The following is a 17,064-nucleotide window of genomic DNA, read 5'->3' as shown; positions in this document are numbered from 1 at the left end:
GCTCTCAGGACAACTCCATACAACCCTGTCATGGTAGGCGCTGCAAGACATGTCAGAGTGTGGACATAGATACCACCATTACACGTGGGGACACCTCCCACCTTGTACATGGCAGGTACTCATTTGACTCAGCCAACGTTGTCCATCTTATGCGTTGCAGGCAAAGATACCCTGAGGTATGGTACATTGGGGAAACCGAGTAAAGGGTACGACAACGGTGTAATTGAAAGAAAGTGAAGTCTCTACCAATTCTCTATATCTCCTGGCTACAACATGCATGTAAAAGTGGATGTCCCTGCAGTAATTCAAACTCTGATGTCGGCACAGATAGCTCAGTTGGTAAGACAGCTGATGTGAATCAGATTGATGGATTTATTAGGGGAGAAAGTGAGGACTGCAGATGCTGGAGATCAGAGCTGAAAATGTGTTGCTGGAAAAGCGCAGCAGGTCAGGCAGCATCCAAGGAACAGGAGAATCGACGTTTCGGGCAAAAGCCCTTCTTCAGGAAGGGCTTCCTGAAGAAGGGCTTATGCCCGAAACGTCGATTCTCCTGTTCCTTGGATGCTGCCTGACCTGCTGCGCTTTTCCAGCAACACATTTTCAGCTCTGATGGATTTATTACCATGGATCATGGAGCTGTCCGTCAGATCTGCCATCCAACACAACAGTCAAGAATAAGGTGCTGTGTAATTTAAATCAAACTAGCTTTTAATCATTAGAGACCTGGGACATGCTCCCAGTAAATGTCACTGAGTGATTGACTTACACAATAAAAGATGATTGTATCCATTGCTAAATACACCTGTTTGCTCCCATTTAACCGACAGGAACTGCTCATCATATAAGGATGCTCTCTCAGCGAGAAATCCTGATGGTCACCTTGTTAAGATGCCAGTGCCTGTGCTAAAAAGTTACAGCCTGAATTTTATTGCCTTACCAGCATAGGGTTTGCACAACTTCCCTTGAACCATACCTCATAGAAAAACGCAAGCACAGCCAATCCATCTTCTTTATCTGAAGCTTCCAAGAAACTGCTGTATTTGTCTGAATTATAATGAACAATATGCAGCTAAAAAACAAAACATTAAACAAAAGCCTTAATCCATTGTACTACACCCTTTTCAGTCTTAACATTTGAACATATTACATGGAGTGCTGATAGGAAAGATAAAGGTCACCATGGTCTTACCAGACCCTTGGGCTGCTCTGTCATTAGACAGAGGCAACTGGTGGTGGTTTAACCTGAAGATCACCATACCTCAGGTGAGGGGAGAGGTTAAGAAGGGAAATCCTTCATAGTGAGTGCAGGAATTGAACCCATGCTGTTGGCATCTCTCTACTCTGCAAACCACAGCATGGACTTGAAGTGCTGAATGGTCTCCTTTTGTGCCAAAATGGCTCTATATTGCACAGCAGCCAGGAATACCCCAACTTCAAATACTGAAGAGAGCTGGGAGTCTGGGATGTAAAATATGTACAATGTGAACACGGGGGAGGTCAAGATTGATATAATTAGCTGCTGACATAAGGAATAGTCAACGGAATGAGAACTGGTGGCAGGGGCATTGTTTGTAGCACTGCGTCACACACACCTGTACAACATCACTCATTGGCATTGGGCAACATGTGGGGAGAATTACAGTGTTAAAGATTTGCTGGCCAGCTGTGTATTGGAAAGAAAGTGAAGTCTCCTAGCAGCATCATCTGTACCTCTTGGCTCCAATGTGGTAATTCAGACTCTGATGGGGATGTGGTTAGCTCAGTTGGTAAGACAGCTGCTGTGGCCAAGATTGGTGCTAACAATAAGGGGGTTGATTCCTATTCCAGGTGGGGTAGACTTGTTACAAGACTCCTTGCCCTATCCATCGTGGAGCTATGGGTCAGATCTGCCTTCCAATAGACAACTCAAGAACTGGGGGCTATGTAATTAAAATCAAACCCAATCATGCCTTTCAACAAACCAGTAGATTATTCACTCACATTTTTAGAAAATTGAAATTTTATTCTTTGCATTTGAGGTTAGAGTATAACATTGGCTACAGTTCACAGACTGTCAATCTAAACTATGCATTGCTCGCATCCCTCCAAATCTCTCATCCCGGTAGAAAGGTGGGTCAATAGCTCACTGACTTAGTTGATATTATGCTGGGGGTGGCCTTAAAAATGTGTGGATGGGACTTTCTCCCTGAGGGGACAAGAGCTCCTGTCCTCAAGAGATGTAGTCAATCGGGCTGGGAGTTGAGTAGTCCCAGCAGTGCTGGAATTCAGTAGTGGCCACTGCTGGAACTGCAAGCAAGTCAGAAGAAGATTGGGAGGGTGGGGTGGAACTAAGGACGCTCATAATGACGGGGTGGAGGAGATTGTTTTAAGATGCAAGTTTTGGGGGAAATAAAGGGTGAGCTACCATCTTGGGGATGCAAAGGAAGTATTTCCCATTCATTCCATCATTTACCGCAAGTTGGGGTTCCACCTTGCTCTATCCATTCTTAACTGGTGACAGAGATGGAATCAGGCCCCTGAGTGTCTTTAATTAGCAACAAAGCCGTCAAAGCACCGAATGGTGGAGACGCAACTGGCTGATGCCTTTTCCTCCACTCTGCTATGCCGTGATCTGGGCTGGAACAGATCAAGGGAGGCTAGGAAGGCAATGAGCTGGCCAACTATTTTATGTTACAGCTTCCCACTCAGACTTCAAATATGGCAGTCTTTGCAAAAGTCTCATACTCTGAGGTAGGGTCAATCATTTTAGACAGTTCTGTGGTAGTTACAGAAGTAGCTATCCAGGAAATGTTAGACGTTTAACTTTTTGAGTCAAGATTAAAGTGGTGTTGGAAATGCACAGCAGGTCAGGCAGCATCCGAGGAGCAGGAGCCCGTCATGATCAGATTCCTGATGAAGGGCTCCTACCTGAAATGTCGACTTTCCTGCTCCTCGGATACTGCCTGACCTGCTGTGCATTTCCAACACCACTTTAATCTTGACTTAATCTCCAGCATCTTTTGCCAAGTTGATTTTAACTTTTTGAGTTCAGCCCCATTCCCCCAAATACCCAATCCCCGCACCCAGACTACTCCCAACTCAAATTGACTGTCCCATCAGACCACCTGAATCATAGAACCCTTACAGTGCAGAAAGAGGCCTTTTGGCCCATTGAATCTGCACAGACTGTCCATAGAACATCCCACCCAGACCCTCCCCTACCCTATTCCTGTAACCTCACTAGGCTAACCCACCTAGCCTGCACATTCCTGGACACTATGGGGCAATTTAGCATGGCCAATCTACCCAACCTGCACACCTTTGGATTGTGGGAGGAAAATGGAGCACCCAGGGGAAACCCACGCAGACATGGGGAGAATGTGCACACTGCACCTGAAGCTGGAATTGAACTTGGGTTCCTGGTGCTGTAAGGCAGCAGTGCTATCCACTGAGCCACTGCGCTGAATACCTATCCCCACTACTCCTAATCCCTTGACTGCACACCTGATCCCCCTCCAAACAAACATCAACCTGACCCAACTATACCTGCCAACCGTGCAAATGCCCAGACCCTTCCCCTGACCAGACCAACCAAGCCCCAAATCTGACTACCCTTCATAAGGGTAGCACGGTGACTCAGTGGTTAGAATTGCTGCCTCACAGCACCAGGGACTTGGGTTCAATTCCAATCTCGGGTAACTGTCTGTGTGGAGTTTGCACATTCTCCCTGTGTCTGCGTGGGTTTACTCAGGGTGCTCCGGTTTCCTCCCACAGTCCAAAGGTGTGCAGGTCAGGTGAATTGGCCATGCTAAATTGCCCATAGTGTTAGGTGGATTAGGCAGGGGTAAATGTAGGGGAAATGGTCTGGGTTGGTTACTCTTCAGAGGGTCAGTGTGGACTTGTTGGGCCGAACGGTCTGTTTCCACACTGTAGGGAATCTAATCTAATAACCCAATCCAGAATCTCGCTGCTACCCCACCCAACCACTATCACCCTACTGGCCTGCCACCTTATCCACTTACCTCACTCACCCTTACACAGTCCCCTGCCCGTTCACTCATACATCCATTCACCTAGTCGCTAATGTTCACACTGGACATTTACATTACAGCAGCTACAACACTGCGAGGGATTGTCTGCCCACTGCTTTTGTAGAATCCAAGATTGGAAGAATCAGCAAGAATTGCTGAGCCACGTCTAGTTGCAGAAAAGAGCAGAGCAGCAACTGAACAGCCATCTGGGCCAATCGACCACTGGATCTTTAAGTAGATTCCTAATTAGACAGGAGACTATCAACCCTTTTACAAGAAGGCCAAAGAAGTATCATTTGATCATATTTAAAATCAACCAATATATGCGTGTTCAACATTATTTATTAACTGGCTTGTGTTTCAAAATAAAATAATAAACAGATTACACTGTCAATGCTACTGAGTCAAATCTAATACTTGGAAGATTGTAAAGTATCTGTTTCAATTGGACCTTGCAAGTAGAATTACAAAGAAAGGTTTACAGATCTGCAGTTCCATTCACAATCTCAGGATATCCCAAAGTACTCTAAACCCACGCTGTTCTCTTGAAGTAGTTAATGCTGCGATGTAGATAAAATCAGGTGTAAGTTTAGATTATTCGCTATACCTCTGCCACATAGCGGATGCCATCAATTGTATGCTCTGAGCCACTGCTCTCCAAGTCAAGCCCACCCCAATGGAAATGCATCTGAACTGCTGTGTAACGATTTGGCAACCCTTTGCTGATAAACATGGAGGGTGGCAAGTTTATTGCAACTATGAAAACAAAATACACAAGGTTACATGTTAAAATGTGCATCTTCCTCAGAGTGTCATAGAGTCATACAGCACAGAAACAGACACTTTGGTCCAACTAGGCCATGCCAAACATTACCCCAAGCTAAACTAGACCCTCCTGCCTGTTCCAGGCCCATATCCCTCCAAACCTTATGTATTCATGTATTTATCCAAAAACCTTTTAAATATTATAACTGTACTCGCATCCACCACTTGTTCAGTAGTGCTCAATAGTTTTAAAATCCTGAACCACATAGACACAAAATGATATTTATTTTAGCTATATACAGCAGATGTAAAACATATATTTCCATGAAGTGTATTGAACTCAGTACTGATAGATAATTATTATCATTGTGAGTTTACATAATGAATTTTAAATTCTGTATTGTAACTACAGCACCTCAGAATTACTTCCATAAACACAATGGATTTAATGACAGCAGCTATTTATGTGGTGCCTTTAAAATGGAAAATGACTTATGTCTCTAGACAAAGAACCAGATAGCAGGCAATAGCTGAAGAGTTCAGATTAGATTACAGATTACATTACAGTGTGGAAACAGCCCTTCGGCCCAACAAGTCCACACCGCCCCGCCGAACGCAACCCACCCATACCCCTACATTTACCCCTTACCTAACACTACGGGCAATTTAGCATGGCCAATTCACCTGACCTGCACATCTTTGGACTGTGGGAGGAAACCGGAGCACCCGGAGGAAACCCACGCAGACACGGGGAGAACGTGCAAACTCCACACAGTCAGTCGCCTGAGGCGGGAATTGAACCCGGGTCTCAGGCACTGTGAGGCAGCAGTGCTAACCACTGTGCCACCGTGCCGCCCACGGGGGAAACGTCAAGGGAAGATCAAAAAGGAATGTATTTAAAGATTGAGATGGAGGCAAGGATTCAGGGAGCAAGGTCTATAAAGTTAAATGCAGAGGGTTGAAGATTCAGACACCAATATTGGAGCAGAGGGAATTAGGTAACACATGAAACAATTCCACAGAGACTAATCAGAGCCAAAGCTGATCCATGGATCCATTTGTCTGCAGAGGTTACAGAAGATCATTGAGGCGGGGGAACCTGGGCTGATTAATTCCGTTTCAGGGACACTGATGCTAATGACAATACTCACCGAGATTAAACTACTTGGGTGAAGTGCAAAGGGCTGACCCATCTTTGGAAAATAGCATCAGCAAGAGGCAACACCTTCTTAATAAGGATGGGGAAAATTAAGGAAAAGATATACTAGACAATCAATTACAGATACAATTATTTCAGGAAATTTAAAGAAAGGGTTAAAATTGTTAAAACATAGAATGAAAAGAGTACAAGACCTGAATGTCCATTATTGATCATCAGGAATGGCTCCTCGTGTAGTCCGTCATATCCACTTAACTCTAAATGGGGTAGGCTCATATTAAACTTCACTTTTTTCCTCTGGATATCAATTGGAGATTGGTGTGAGCCAACACAGGCTGGATATTTCAAACCCCAATGAGCTTCATTCAAGTCACCTTCTAGAAAACAGGTAAAGGACAGGGAACCACAGTAAACACCTTCAATCCCACACCTACTGTCAAACTCTTACCTTGCATTCCACAGTTTCTCACTCGTATAAGTTCCTTACAACTTTATATCTAAGTATGAAATTAATTTTCCAGGTCATCAATCCTCCTCCATGCACTCTGGTTAAAAATGAGGACAATTATTGCTGAGCTAAATTTTGTGCGAAATGAATTTGTAGGTATGGTGAGCATTTTATTTACCTTGGTAGCTCCATTGCTCCTTGTTAGCAATACCTGACTGCACCCAAAGCAGGATAAACTTCCCCAAAGCAAGCTTCCTCAAATCCATGAGCCTGAGACAGAAATGATACCACATGCTAGTCAATTACAGTGCTGCACACAGACTGGCTGTCAGCAGGTCATCAGTCCTAGACAGACCAGAGTACACCACTGATGCTCCAATTTAAATGCTAGATGTAACCTGGGTGTGGCAAATCATCTGTTCAAATTACAAATTGTGGATTCGTCTTGGTTGCGTGAAGCAGTCATGAACGCTATCTTTTTTAAAATAAATCTATACTTCAAAATGTGGGTCACGACAACATTAGTGGAATTGGAACCCATTAATATTACAACAATTACAGACAAAGTTGCCCATTTTTATTCCTTTAGTCTGCAGCTTGAGGGGCTGCTGAGGAAATTCCTCAGTTGCAAAAAGGACCATGCAAGGTCTTTTTCTTTAAATAGAAGCACAGATTCCTCACCTCATGTCTGGGAGGTAATGGAGTTGCAAGTGATTATCTTTGAGGATCCATCTTGTGGCAGATGGCTGCAAATTTGTAGTCAGCATCATTGGCATACTTGACATGACCGAAATGGGCTGAAAGAACCACAGAGATGTTTACAATCAGCAGATGCTGCCAAGGACAGTTTTGCAGTCGGTCAAAGGAGGCAATAATCATTACGGAATTTCAATTAGAGCAAATGTACGACTCAAACAGAATAAAACGTAACTGGATGTAAAGGAGATCAGTGAGCATCTGTGAAGAGGACTGATGAATTAACATGCTTTGGTTTAGATCTTCCAACAGACTTTATTGAAATTTGAAAAGAACTTCCTGAGGAAGTGGTGGAAGAGGGTAGAATGACAATGTTTAAAAGTTAAAAATCACACAACACCAGGTTATGGTCGGACAGGTTTATTTGGAAGCATTATCTTTCAGAGCGCTGCTTCTTCATCAGGTGGTTGTGAAGTGTAAGATCATAAGACACAGAAAGTATAGCAAAAGATTACAGTGTCAGACAGTGATATATTGAACAAATTGGATTGTTAAGTCTTTCATCGTTTAGAATGCAGGTTTCAGTTCATTAATATGTTAATCTCAGAATTTCTGGGATTTACATATTGATTTATGTAAATCAAGTTCTGGGAATGTAAATCCCAAAACTTCTGGGATTTGTATATTGACTTGAAAGAAGTTCTGGGTTTTGCATAAGTTTGCATTAATGAACCAAAACCTGCATTCTAAAAGAGGTAATCATTTGCTATAAATTCTGGACCTTATGATCTTATACTCCACAACCACCTGATGAAGGAGCAGTGTTCAGAAAGCTAGTGCTTCCAAATAAACCTGTTGGACTATCACCTGGTGTTGTGTGATTTTTAACTTTGTCCACCCCAGTCCAACATCGGCTCCTCCACATCATAACGTTTAAAAGAAATTTGGATAAATATACAAATAAGAAAAGTTTTGGAGGGATATTGGCTGGTAGGTGGGACTAGTTTAGTTTGGGATTATGTTTGGCATGGGGCTGATTGAACCAAGGGGTCTGTTTCTGTGTTGTATGTCTCTATAAGCGAGTTCCTGAGGAAAATTGCATGTTAAAATATCAGGAGGAGAATGGCTGAGAGCAACTGTGAATTATGAATATTGACACCTGGCAAAGAGATTGGGTTGTTAAAGTCTGTTTCTTTGCATCCTTATCTGTTTCCGTTTCTCATTCATTCTGCAAAGGGGTTGGCTTATTGTTCAGCACATTCCTAGAAAATATTGTTCTGTTTCCTTCATTTGACAGGTGCTGTAGTTTACAATTTCCCATTGTACAACCATGTGCACATCTGAATCACGTGGCATCAGTATGGGAAACTGATTTTCTGATGTTCCAGTCCTGAGGTACTAAAGAATTTTGAGCTTTTAAACAAAAGCTGTTTATTTCATTCAGTTTTCTTTCCACTGGGACTGTTTAAATTCACTGGGACTGTTACAAAATTCAAAGCAAGACTTACATATCACGAAGCAGCATTTTCATGGTATTTCCCCAATTATAGTCACAGTCATACAGCATGGAAACAATCAGATGAACCCCTAGGTCTCTGTTCTACAACACTACCCAAGAAGGGCTCATGCCTGAAACGTCGATTCTCCTGCTCCTTGGATGCTGCCTGACCTGCTGCGCTTTTCCAGCAACACATTTTCAGCTCTGATCTCCAGCATCTGCAGTCCTCACTTTCTCCTAACACTACCCTAGGCCCTACTTTTAATTGTATAAGTTCCGGCCTTGTTTGTTTTACCAAAATGCAAGACCTCACATTTATTCAAATTAAACTCCATCTGCGACTCCTCAGCCCATTCACCCAATTGCTCAATCTCAGATAAACTTCTTCACTGTGAACTATACCATCAATTTTGGTGTCATCCGCAAATGTACTAACCATGTCTCCTATATTCACATTTAAACCATTATTGAGTCTGATGTCTTTTTTTTTGCCTCTTTTTCATTTAACACAGTCTTTTTCTCTGTGAGAGTGGACACAACAGAGGTTGGTGAACAGCTTAATCTTCAGCAGGTATTGTGAGGAGTGAGAGGTAGTTTAGATATAATCTTAATTCCAATGTTACCATGCTTGCTGTGTTTTTGCATGGTAGGAGAATTAAGGGTTATGGAGATAATGCAGGTAAAAGGGGCTGAAACGATGAATAGATCAGCCATGATCTTAATGAATGGCTCGATGGGCCAAATGGCCTACTCCTGAGTCTATTACTATGAAACTATGAAATCTCCTGCCTTTGTTTAACACACTCTAAATCTAAAAGGGACACAGAAGCAGAAGGAGCTTGGTGGTATGTATGTACAAATTATTGAAGATGGCAGGGTTGGAAAACAACCCACAGGGATCTTGGGGTTTTATAAATAGGGGCATGGAGTGAAAAAACAAAGAGGTTGTAATGAACTTGTACAAAATATTGGTTCAGCCTCAGCTGTAATATTGTATCCGATTCTGGAGCCCCATACTTTAGAAAAGATAAGAAGGCTTTAGAGAGCATGCAGAAAAGATTCGCAATTGTTCCATGGATTTGGAACTTGATAACTTTCATAGATTGGAGAAGCTGAGTTGCTCTACGTAGAAAAGAGAAGATTTAAAGAGGATTTTGATCAAAGGGTTCCAAAGCATAGTGGCTCTGAACGTAAGAAGAAAAAACTGTTACATTGGCAGCAGGGTCAGGAACCAGAATACACTGACCTAATGCAAATGATGAAAGCAGCAGCACAACATGAAGTGGAATTTTTTATGAAGCAAGAATCGGTAATGGAATGCCTTGGAATAAAGAAGAGGCACGTTCAATTATGGCTTTCATAAGAAAACTCACAGAATCCCTACATTGCTGATAGAAGCCATTCAGCCCATTAAGTCTGTACCAACCCTTCAAAGAGCATCTCACCCAGACCCAGCCCTTACCCTAGACCTATAACCACGGCTAATCCACCTATCCTTAGATACGATGGGCCAATTTAGCACAGCCAATCCAGCTAACCTGCACATATTTGGACTGTGGCAAGAAACTGGAACACCCAGAGGAAACCCACGCAGACACGGGGAGAACATACTGACTCCACACAGACCGTGACCATAGGCTGGAATCAAACTCAGGCCCCTTGAACTGTGAGGCAGTAGTACAAGTTGGATAACTGTGTGAAGGGAAAAGGAATCATCAACAGGGAAATGGCAAGGAATTGTAACTGGGTGAGCTGCTCTTGCGGACAGCTGGTATGAACATAAAGGGATGAATAGCCTCCTTCTTTCTGTAACGGATCTATAATTCTAAATGGTACAGTGAAGCTGAGCTGCTATGGAAACAAGAAATAAGAACAAATGATCCCGAAAGAGGATTGCAAAGGTAACCAAGTGTTACCCGTCCCGAGCAGTGAAAAGTGAGAGAGTGAATATTTTCTGATAAAAAATAATGCAAGTATTTAGCAAGATCTTTTATGACCTTGGAGCACCCCAAATTTCTTCACAGAGAATGAAGCATTTTTGGAAGTGAAAGTCCCTGTTATAATGAGGGGAATTTTGTTTTTATTATTGTTTGAGAACTACTCGAGATAATGTTGCTTGACAAATTGGTCAGAAATCCAATGACTGGACTTTCCTGAGAAGATAAACAAGAGTTTGTACACGAGCCCATTGACTAAAGCATGAGACTGTCAGAAAGGTTCTCTTGTGTTGAGTCCCTTTGCCAGTCCCTTTTACACTGATGTCCGTTCACCTGAGACCCAAGGGAGTGTCATTCAGGATACAAAAACTTCATTCATGCCATCAACCCTGTCCTGATGCCAGCTATTCATGGATTTGTGATCCATTTGTGTGATAAGGAAACTGTTTTTAATACCTGCAAAATCGGAAAACCAACACAAATCAACTGTGTCAAAAAAAGCAGGGCAGTTCTTCCTGGCTAACATTTAACCCTCAGTCAAAGTCACAAAAACAGACTAGCTGGTCACCATCTGTTACAAAGATAAAACTCACTCAATGCAAGTTATAGTCCAACAGGTTTATTTGGAAGCACTAACTTTCATAGCGCCGCTCTACCTAATGTGGGAGCAGCGCTCCAAAAGCTTGCACTTCCAAATAAACCTGTTGGACTATAACCTGGTGTTGTGTGATTTTTAACTTTGTACATTCCAGTCCAATACCAGCATCTCCAAATCATGGCTATCTGTTACTGTTTGGTGAGAGGTTGTGTGCGCTGAGTGGCTGCCGTGTTTCCTACATTATAAAGTAGCTAACATTCCAAAACTACTTCACTGATTGCAAAGTGTTTTGGTGAGGAGGTGCTGTTGTTGGACTGGGATGGACAAAGTCAGGAGTCACATGACACCAGGTTATAGTCCAATGGACATTTTTGAAATCATTAGCTTTCGGAGCAGTTTCACTTAGTCACTGGTTTTCAGTTTTGATGTATGAAAGGTTCATTGGAAGGACAGTAAAGGTTTGATTAGAGGACATTTATTTAATTTAACAGCTACAACAACACGGCTGTGATCAAATGTAACTCAATCTATTCTTGCTGTCCATGTCTTTATCTGTTGTGTTAAACAAAATCAATACTGATGTTCACTGGCGTGAGGACGATTTGCCCCAGGGCTGAAACAAATTGTCTGCTGAGGTAATGATTAGTCAGTGTAAAATTCCATCTCAGAGAAAATGAACTTCATGAAGGGCATTCAGCACAAGTGAAAAATTTATATTGAATAATACTAAATTGCAATAAGATCCTGTCAGAATATAATGGTGGCTGCATGAGTTTTTAAATGCAACACATTTTATTATTGCTGAATATTTACTATTGCTCTATCTTCTCTCAGAAAATATCCTAAATTAATGTTAACACTAAATGAACATCTCTCATATGTAGGACTATTACCATTAATGCGTAGGTGGCAATATGGAGTCTTTGACTCCCAGTCTTTAAATGGAAATATTCCAACACCCATTGCCTTCCATACAAAAGATACAATTCTGTGTGGAATCCATTGTTTCAGTCATCACCTCCATTATGTTCTACCTGTTGTCTTTGGGGGTTTGTCGATATCTCATGGCAGTTAGATGTTATTCTCATATTTTGTTGATATCTCATGGCAGTCAGACGTTATTCTCATATTTTGTATTGTTTTATGCTATCCAAGAATTTTAAAAATGTCTAGAGGCCAAAGATGTCAAGAGAGAGTAGGAGTGTGGAGTTGAGATAAAGGAGCAGCCGGTGATAATGTTGAATGGTGAAGAGTACTCAGTGGGCTAAAATGGCAAACTCCTGCTCCTATTTTCCACTATTCAGACGTCAACTGCTTATGAATTTGCTACTGGTCCCACTGTTGACTCACTTGATGAAGACATGCAAGTCAGCAGGTTACTTTTGGATACATAGTTGGTGCTGAGTTGGCAGATCTCAATGTGGACGGCAGTTAGGGTTGGTGACACAGGGAGTTGGAAACCAGTCCCATTTCCATACCTAAACAGGGTCCTTCCTAGGAGCATAGCATTCCAACTGGAACTCTATCAACAAATACATTGAGTTAGACCCCATCTACCAACCCCTGAGAAAAAGAACAGGAAATGGCATCACCACAGGAAATGACATCGCCAACCCAAAGAAACCCAAACATATAAATAGAAAGCAGGAACTATTGGCAGTGCTTCGCCCAGAGGCCAACTGAAGATGTTACCTAGTAGGGTGACGAAACATCTGAAAATGAACCTTCCAGCTCAGCGAGCAAACCTACATCCAGGGTCCAATAACTTGAGCATGAAAGTCTTTGTGGTTTGGAGGAAGGCCGAAATGGTTTCACCTGCAATTTACTAACTTACCACCGCTGATGGTCCATGGTTGCTTGGTTAAGTTGCGACAGGAAACTAGTGCAGGTATAAGACAATACTTTGAGAAGGGAAGAGGGAATAAATAAATGCCAAGCATCGAATGAAAGTGTGAAGATTGAAATTTCCCTTTCTTTAGCTCTTGATCTTAACTAATGATTGAAAAGATACATCTTGACCTGCTCTTGATGGACTAAAATTATTTGCAAATTGGTACTATATATTTAAATAGTACAATTAAATGAGTGATCAATACTTAATTCAGTTGATATTTATTTGATAGAATTTCTATACATTGATTGACAAAATTTCTATTTCTGCTTTCATAATAGTTTTTACATTATATGTGTTTAGATTGTACACGCAGTTCTGCTACACCTCTCTTTTACATTGATAAGGAGAGTATCGCCAGTTTGACTAAAATATTGCAAGTTATTATTTTTATTTTGGCTTATGGTTATCTGTTAACAGCTTAATTCAGTGATGAGTGTCTTGTGGCTTCTTGTTATCCACATGCTTTGTGAAAACATTAATTTTCAGTTAATGAAGCAGAGAGTCACTACACAGTTTGATATCTGTGGAAAAACAGATCCTGTCTTTGCTCATACTCTTCCTGTCCCTGGTGAAAGCATAATATCACAAGATGAGATCTTTGGGCATGTTTCTAAAATGGAATGGAATACCATTTTAGTTTGAAATGTGGAAATGATATGAAAGATTCAGTGCAACAGAACAATTTACCAGTTACCACCCCCACCCTCCTCCCCCCTCACCAAGATGTAACGATTGGCTGGAGTTGTAATCAACATTTCATACAAATTCTTAAACCATGCCACAATACCATAAAGGCACCAAATAAACATATTTCCATACAGCTCAAGGTGGAAAATTGTAGGAAAGAACTATCTTCTGTGAGCTCCTTTGCCTCCCATTGGCTTATAGAGGTCCACAGAATGGAAACAGGCCCTTCAGCCCAATTTGCCCATGCCGTCCAGTTCTCATGATTAAACTAGTCCCATCTGCCAGCATTTGGTTCATATCTCTTCATACCTATCGTATCCATGTGCCGGTCCAAATGTTTCTTAAATGACAAAATTGTACTCATTTCCACCATTACCTCTGACAGCCCATACCAGACACTCGCCACCCATCTGTGTGAAAAAATTGTCCTTCTAAACCCTTTTGTATCTCTCCCCTCTCACCTTAAACCTATGCTCTCTAGTTTCTTGACTCCCCGACCATGGGGAAAAGCTGTTGGCTATTTTCCTTATCTATGCCTCTCATGATTTTAGAGATCTCTATAAGATCATCCCTCAGTCTCTTACACTCCAGGGGAAAAAAAAACATAGCCTGTCCAGTTTCTCCTTATAACTCAATCCTTCCACTCCACGTAGATTCCTAGTAAATCTTCTCTGAACTGTTTCTAGTTTGATAATATCCTTTCTACAATAGGGTTTGCGAAATATCATTTGGCAAAGTCTGTGAGGCAGTCTTCCCACACAATGTCTCACAGTAAAAGTATGCAGTGCATGGTAACTTGGAGAAGAAATATATTAAAACAGTGTGCTATTCTTTTGAAGCCAAAGGATGGTAGGTTTGCTTTCATGAAAACTACTGAGTTATCCAGTTGCAGGAAAAAATTACATCACTGCAGATGCGCTATTTAACAAAAACAAAATAGCCTCAAAAAATCTTATGGAATCCTGCGTACAATGTTGTTGTCATAAGTATGTAATTGATTTATAAATGGGGAAAGCTGTCATGAGCAGTTCTGTAAAACACATTAATTCCCAAAATAGCACAATTGAAATTCAATGGCAGAGTTCCAGTATGAATTGGGTTAAAGTACATAAGCCCTTCCTGAAGAAGGGCTTATGCCCGAAACGTCGATTCTCCTGTTCCTTGGATGCTGCCTGACCTGCTGCGCTTTTCCAGCAACACATTTTCAGCTCTAAAGTACATAAGTGTTAATTTCCATGCATCTAAACTAGACCCATTCTACAATTTTTTTTTGCTTTGTTATTAGTTTTAAATGGCTTCTAAGTTTTAAAGCCTTTCTTAAGATTAAAAGTTGAAAGCTTTAACTAAAGCTCAAATTTTTAACTTTGAAGAGTATTGTAACAGATTTTGATTAGTTTGATTTACAGTCTACAATTCTAATCAGCTGTAATATTGACTGTAATATTAACTCTTGCAGTTCAAATGGACACAGCATCTATCAGAAAGAACTTGATCTACAAAACAATTCATCACATCGTACGGACCTTCCAAACTACTTCACATCTCAATGAATTATTTGTCAGTGTTGCAAACTAGAGTGGACCATCTGTGCATAAACCCTCCAATATAATGAGTCAAATATGTATTTGATGGGTACACAATAAACAAAAGTCAGAAAAAAGAAATGCAGAAATGAGAAACTTGAAACAGAACTTGAAGAACTTTTCACAAAGATCCAATTCCAAAAAGTCAACACAGATGCTGCCTGACTCGTGAAGTGTTTTCAGTATTTCTGTCTTTGGGGCACTGGAGAGGAAATGAGTTTCTATTCATGCAGATGGTGGTGCATGTATGGAACAAGCTGCTAGAGAAAGTGGTGGAGGCTCAACATTTCAAAGGCATCTGGATAGGTATATGAATAGGAAGGGTTTAGAGGGATATGGGCCAAATAGGAGTGGATTAATTTAGGATATCTGGTCAGTATGGATGAGTTGGATCGAAGGACCTCTTTCCGAGCTGTAGATTTCTATAACTCTATGACTCTAACAGAATTAGGTCATTCAGCACCTCAGATCTATTCTGTCACTCAATTAGATGATGGCCGATCTATGTCATTTATCCATCTAATGTTCAATACTCTTCCTCACAAAAGTCTGTCAATCTCAGTTTTAAAATATTGACCTAAACCCAACAATTTTTTCGGAGAGATTTCCAAATTTCCCTTTGTCCAGCATCAGCCCCGAAATAGGAAAGCTCTAAATTTAAAGTTATGTCCTTTTGTTTTGGACTCCTCCACCAGAGGAAAGAATTATTTTCTTTCCGTCATTGTAAATACCATAATCAGATACCATCTTCTCCATTTCATGAAATACAAACTATAAATAGAGTCTCATGATTTGACCTATTTAGCCTGTCTATAATTCTAGTGAGCTAGACAAGCAGGAGGCTGGAAGAACACAGCAGGCCAGGCAGCAACAGATCAACAGACCCATCAGTCCCCCTCCACCAACACCCTTCTCTGCCTTACCAAACTAGTCCTCACCCTCAATAACTTTTCCTTCAACTCTTCCCATTTCCTCCAAATCCAGGGGGTGGCCATGGCCATTCGGATGGGCCCCAACTACACTTGCCTCTTTGTCGGCCATGTCAAACAGTCCCTTTTCAGTACCTATACAGGCACCGTGCACCAACTCTCCTGCCACTACATTGATGACTGCATCAGTGCAGTGTCCTACACCCCGGGCTGAACTGGAGCAGTTCATCGACTTCACACACAACTTCTACCCTGCACTTGGTCCATCTCGGACACCTCCCTCCCCTTTCTTGACCTCTCCATTTTCATCTTCTGTGACAGTCTCCAGACGGACATTTACTAGAAACCCACAAGCTCTCACAACTACCGGAACTAAATCTCCTCCCAGCCAGTACCCTGCAAGGACTCCATCCCGTTCTCCCAATTCCTCCGCCTCCCCTGCATGTACTCGGGTGAGGAGATGTGCCACACCCTAGCATCGCAGATGTCCACCTATTTTGAACAACATTCTTTTCCTCGCTGTCATCCAGACAGCCCTCCACCGCATCAGCTCCATTCCCCGCTCCACTGCTCTAAGCCCACCCCCTCCAAACACAATAAAGGTAGGGTCTCCCTTGTCCTCACCGACCACCCCATCAGTCTCTGCATCCCATGCATCATCTTCTGTCTGGGCAGCCTACAGCCTGGAGGACTCAACATTGTGTTTTCCAATTTCAAATATCCTCCCTTCCCTTCCCCCTCCCTTCCATTCCTTCCTTCCAGATACCAACCGAATTCATTCCTCCCATCAACCAACCAGGCTGTACCCTCGACCTTTGTTCACCTGTCCCGACCTTGCTACTCAGTGCTTCTCCCCACCC

At 41.9% G+C, this 17,064-nt stretch overlaps 1 protein-coding gene across 2 annotated transcripts in view; it reads right to left on the bottom strand.

The window, feature by feature from the left end:
• Positions 1-6,715, bottom strand: part of ca6 (carbonic anhydrase VI) — a 33,732-nt gene extending 27,017 nt beyond the window's left edge. For both annotated transcript variants that reach the window (XM_043676165.1, XM_043676166.1), the window contains exons 1-4: positions 6,561-6,715; positions 6,129-6,311; positions 4,618-4,766; positions 974-1,069 (exon numbers count right to left, since the gene is read on the bottom strand). In XM_043676165.1, the coding sequence (XP_043532100.1) occupies positions 974-1,069; positions 4,618-4,766; positions 6,129-6,311; positions 6,561-6,675 (543 nt within the window). In that variant the 5' untranslated portion in view covers positions 6,676-6,715. The remainder of the gene's footprint in view (positions 1-973; positions 1,070-4,617; positions 4,767-6,128; positions 6,312-6,560) is intronic.
• Positions 6,716-17,064: the final 10,349 nt, after the last annotated feature.

Source organism: Chiloscyllium plagiosum, chromosome 34, assembly GCF_004010195.1.
Source record: "Chiloscyllium plagiosum isolate BGI_BamShark_2017 chromosome 34, ASM401019v2, whole genome shotgun sequence".
Classification (NCBI taxonomy): Eukaryota; Metazoa; Chordata; class Chondrichthyes; order Orectolobiformes; family Hemiscylliidae; genus Chiloscyllium; species Chiloscyllium plagiosum.
Note: the sequence above shows the minus strand (reverse complement) of the source record. Positions and strands in the feature narration are given on the sequence as shown.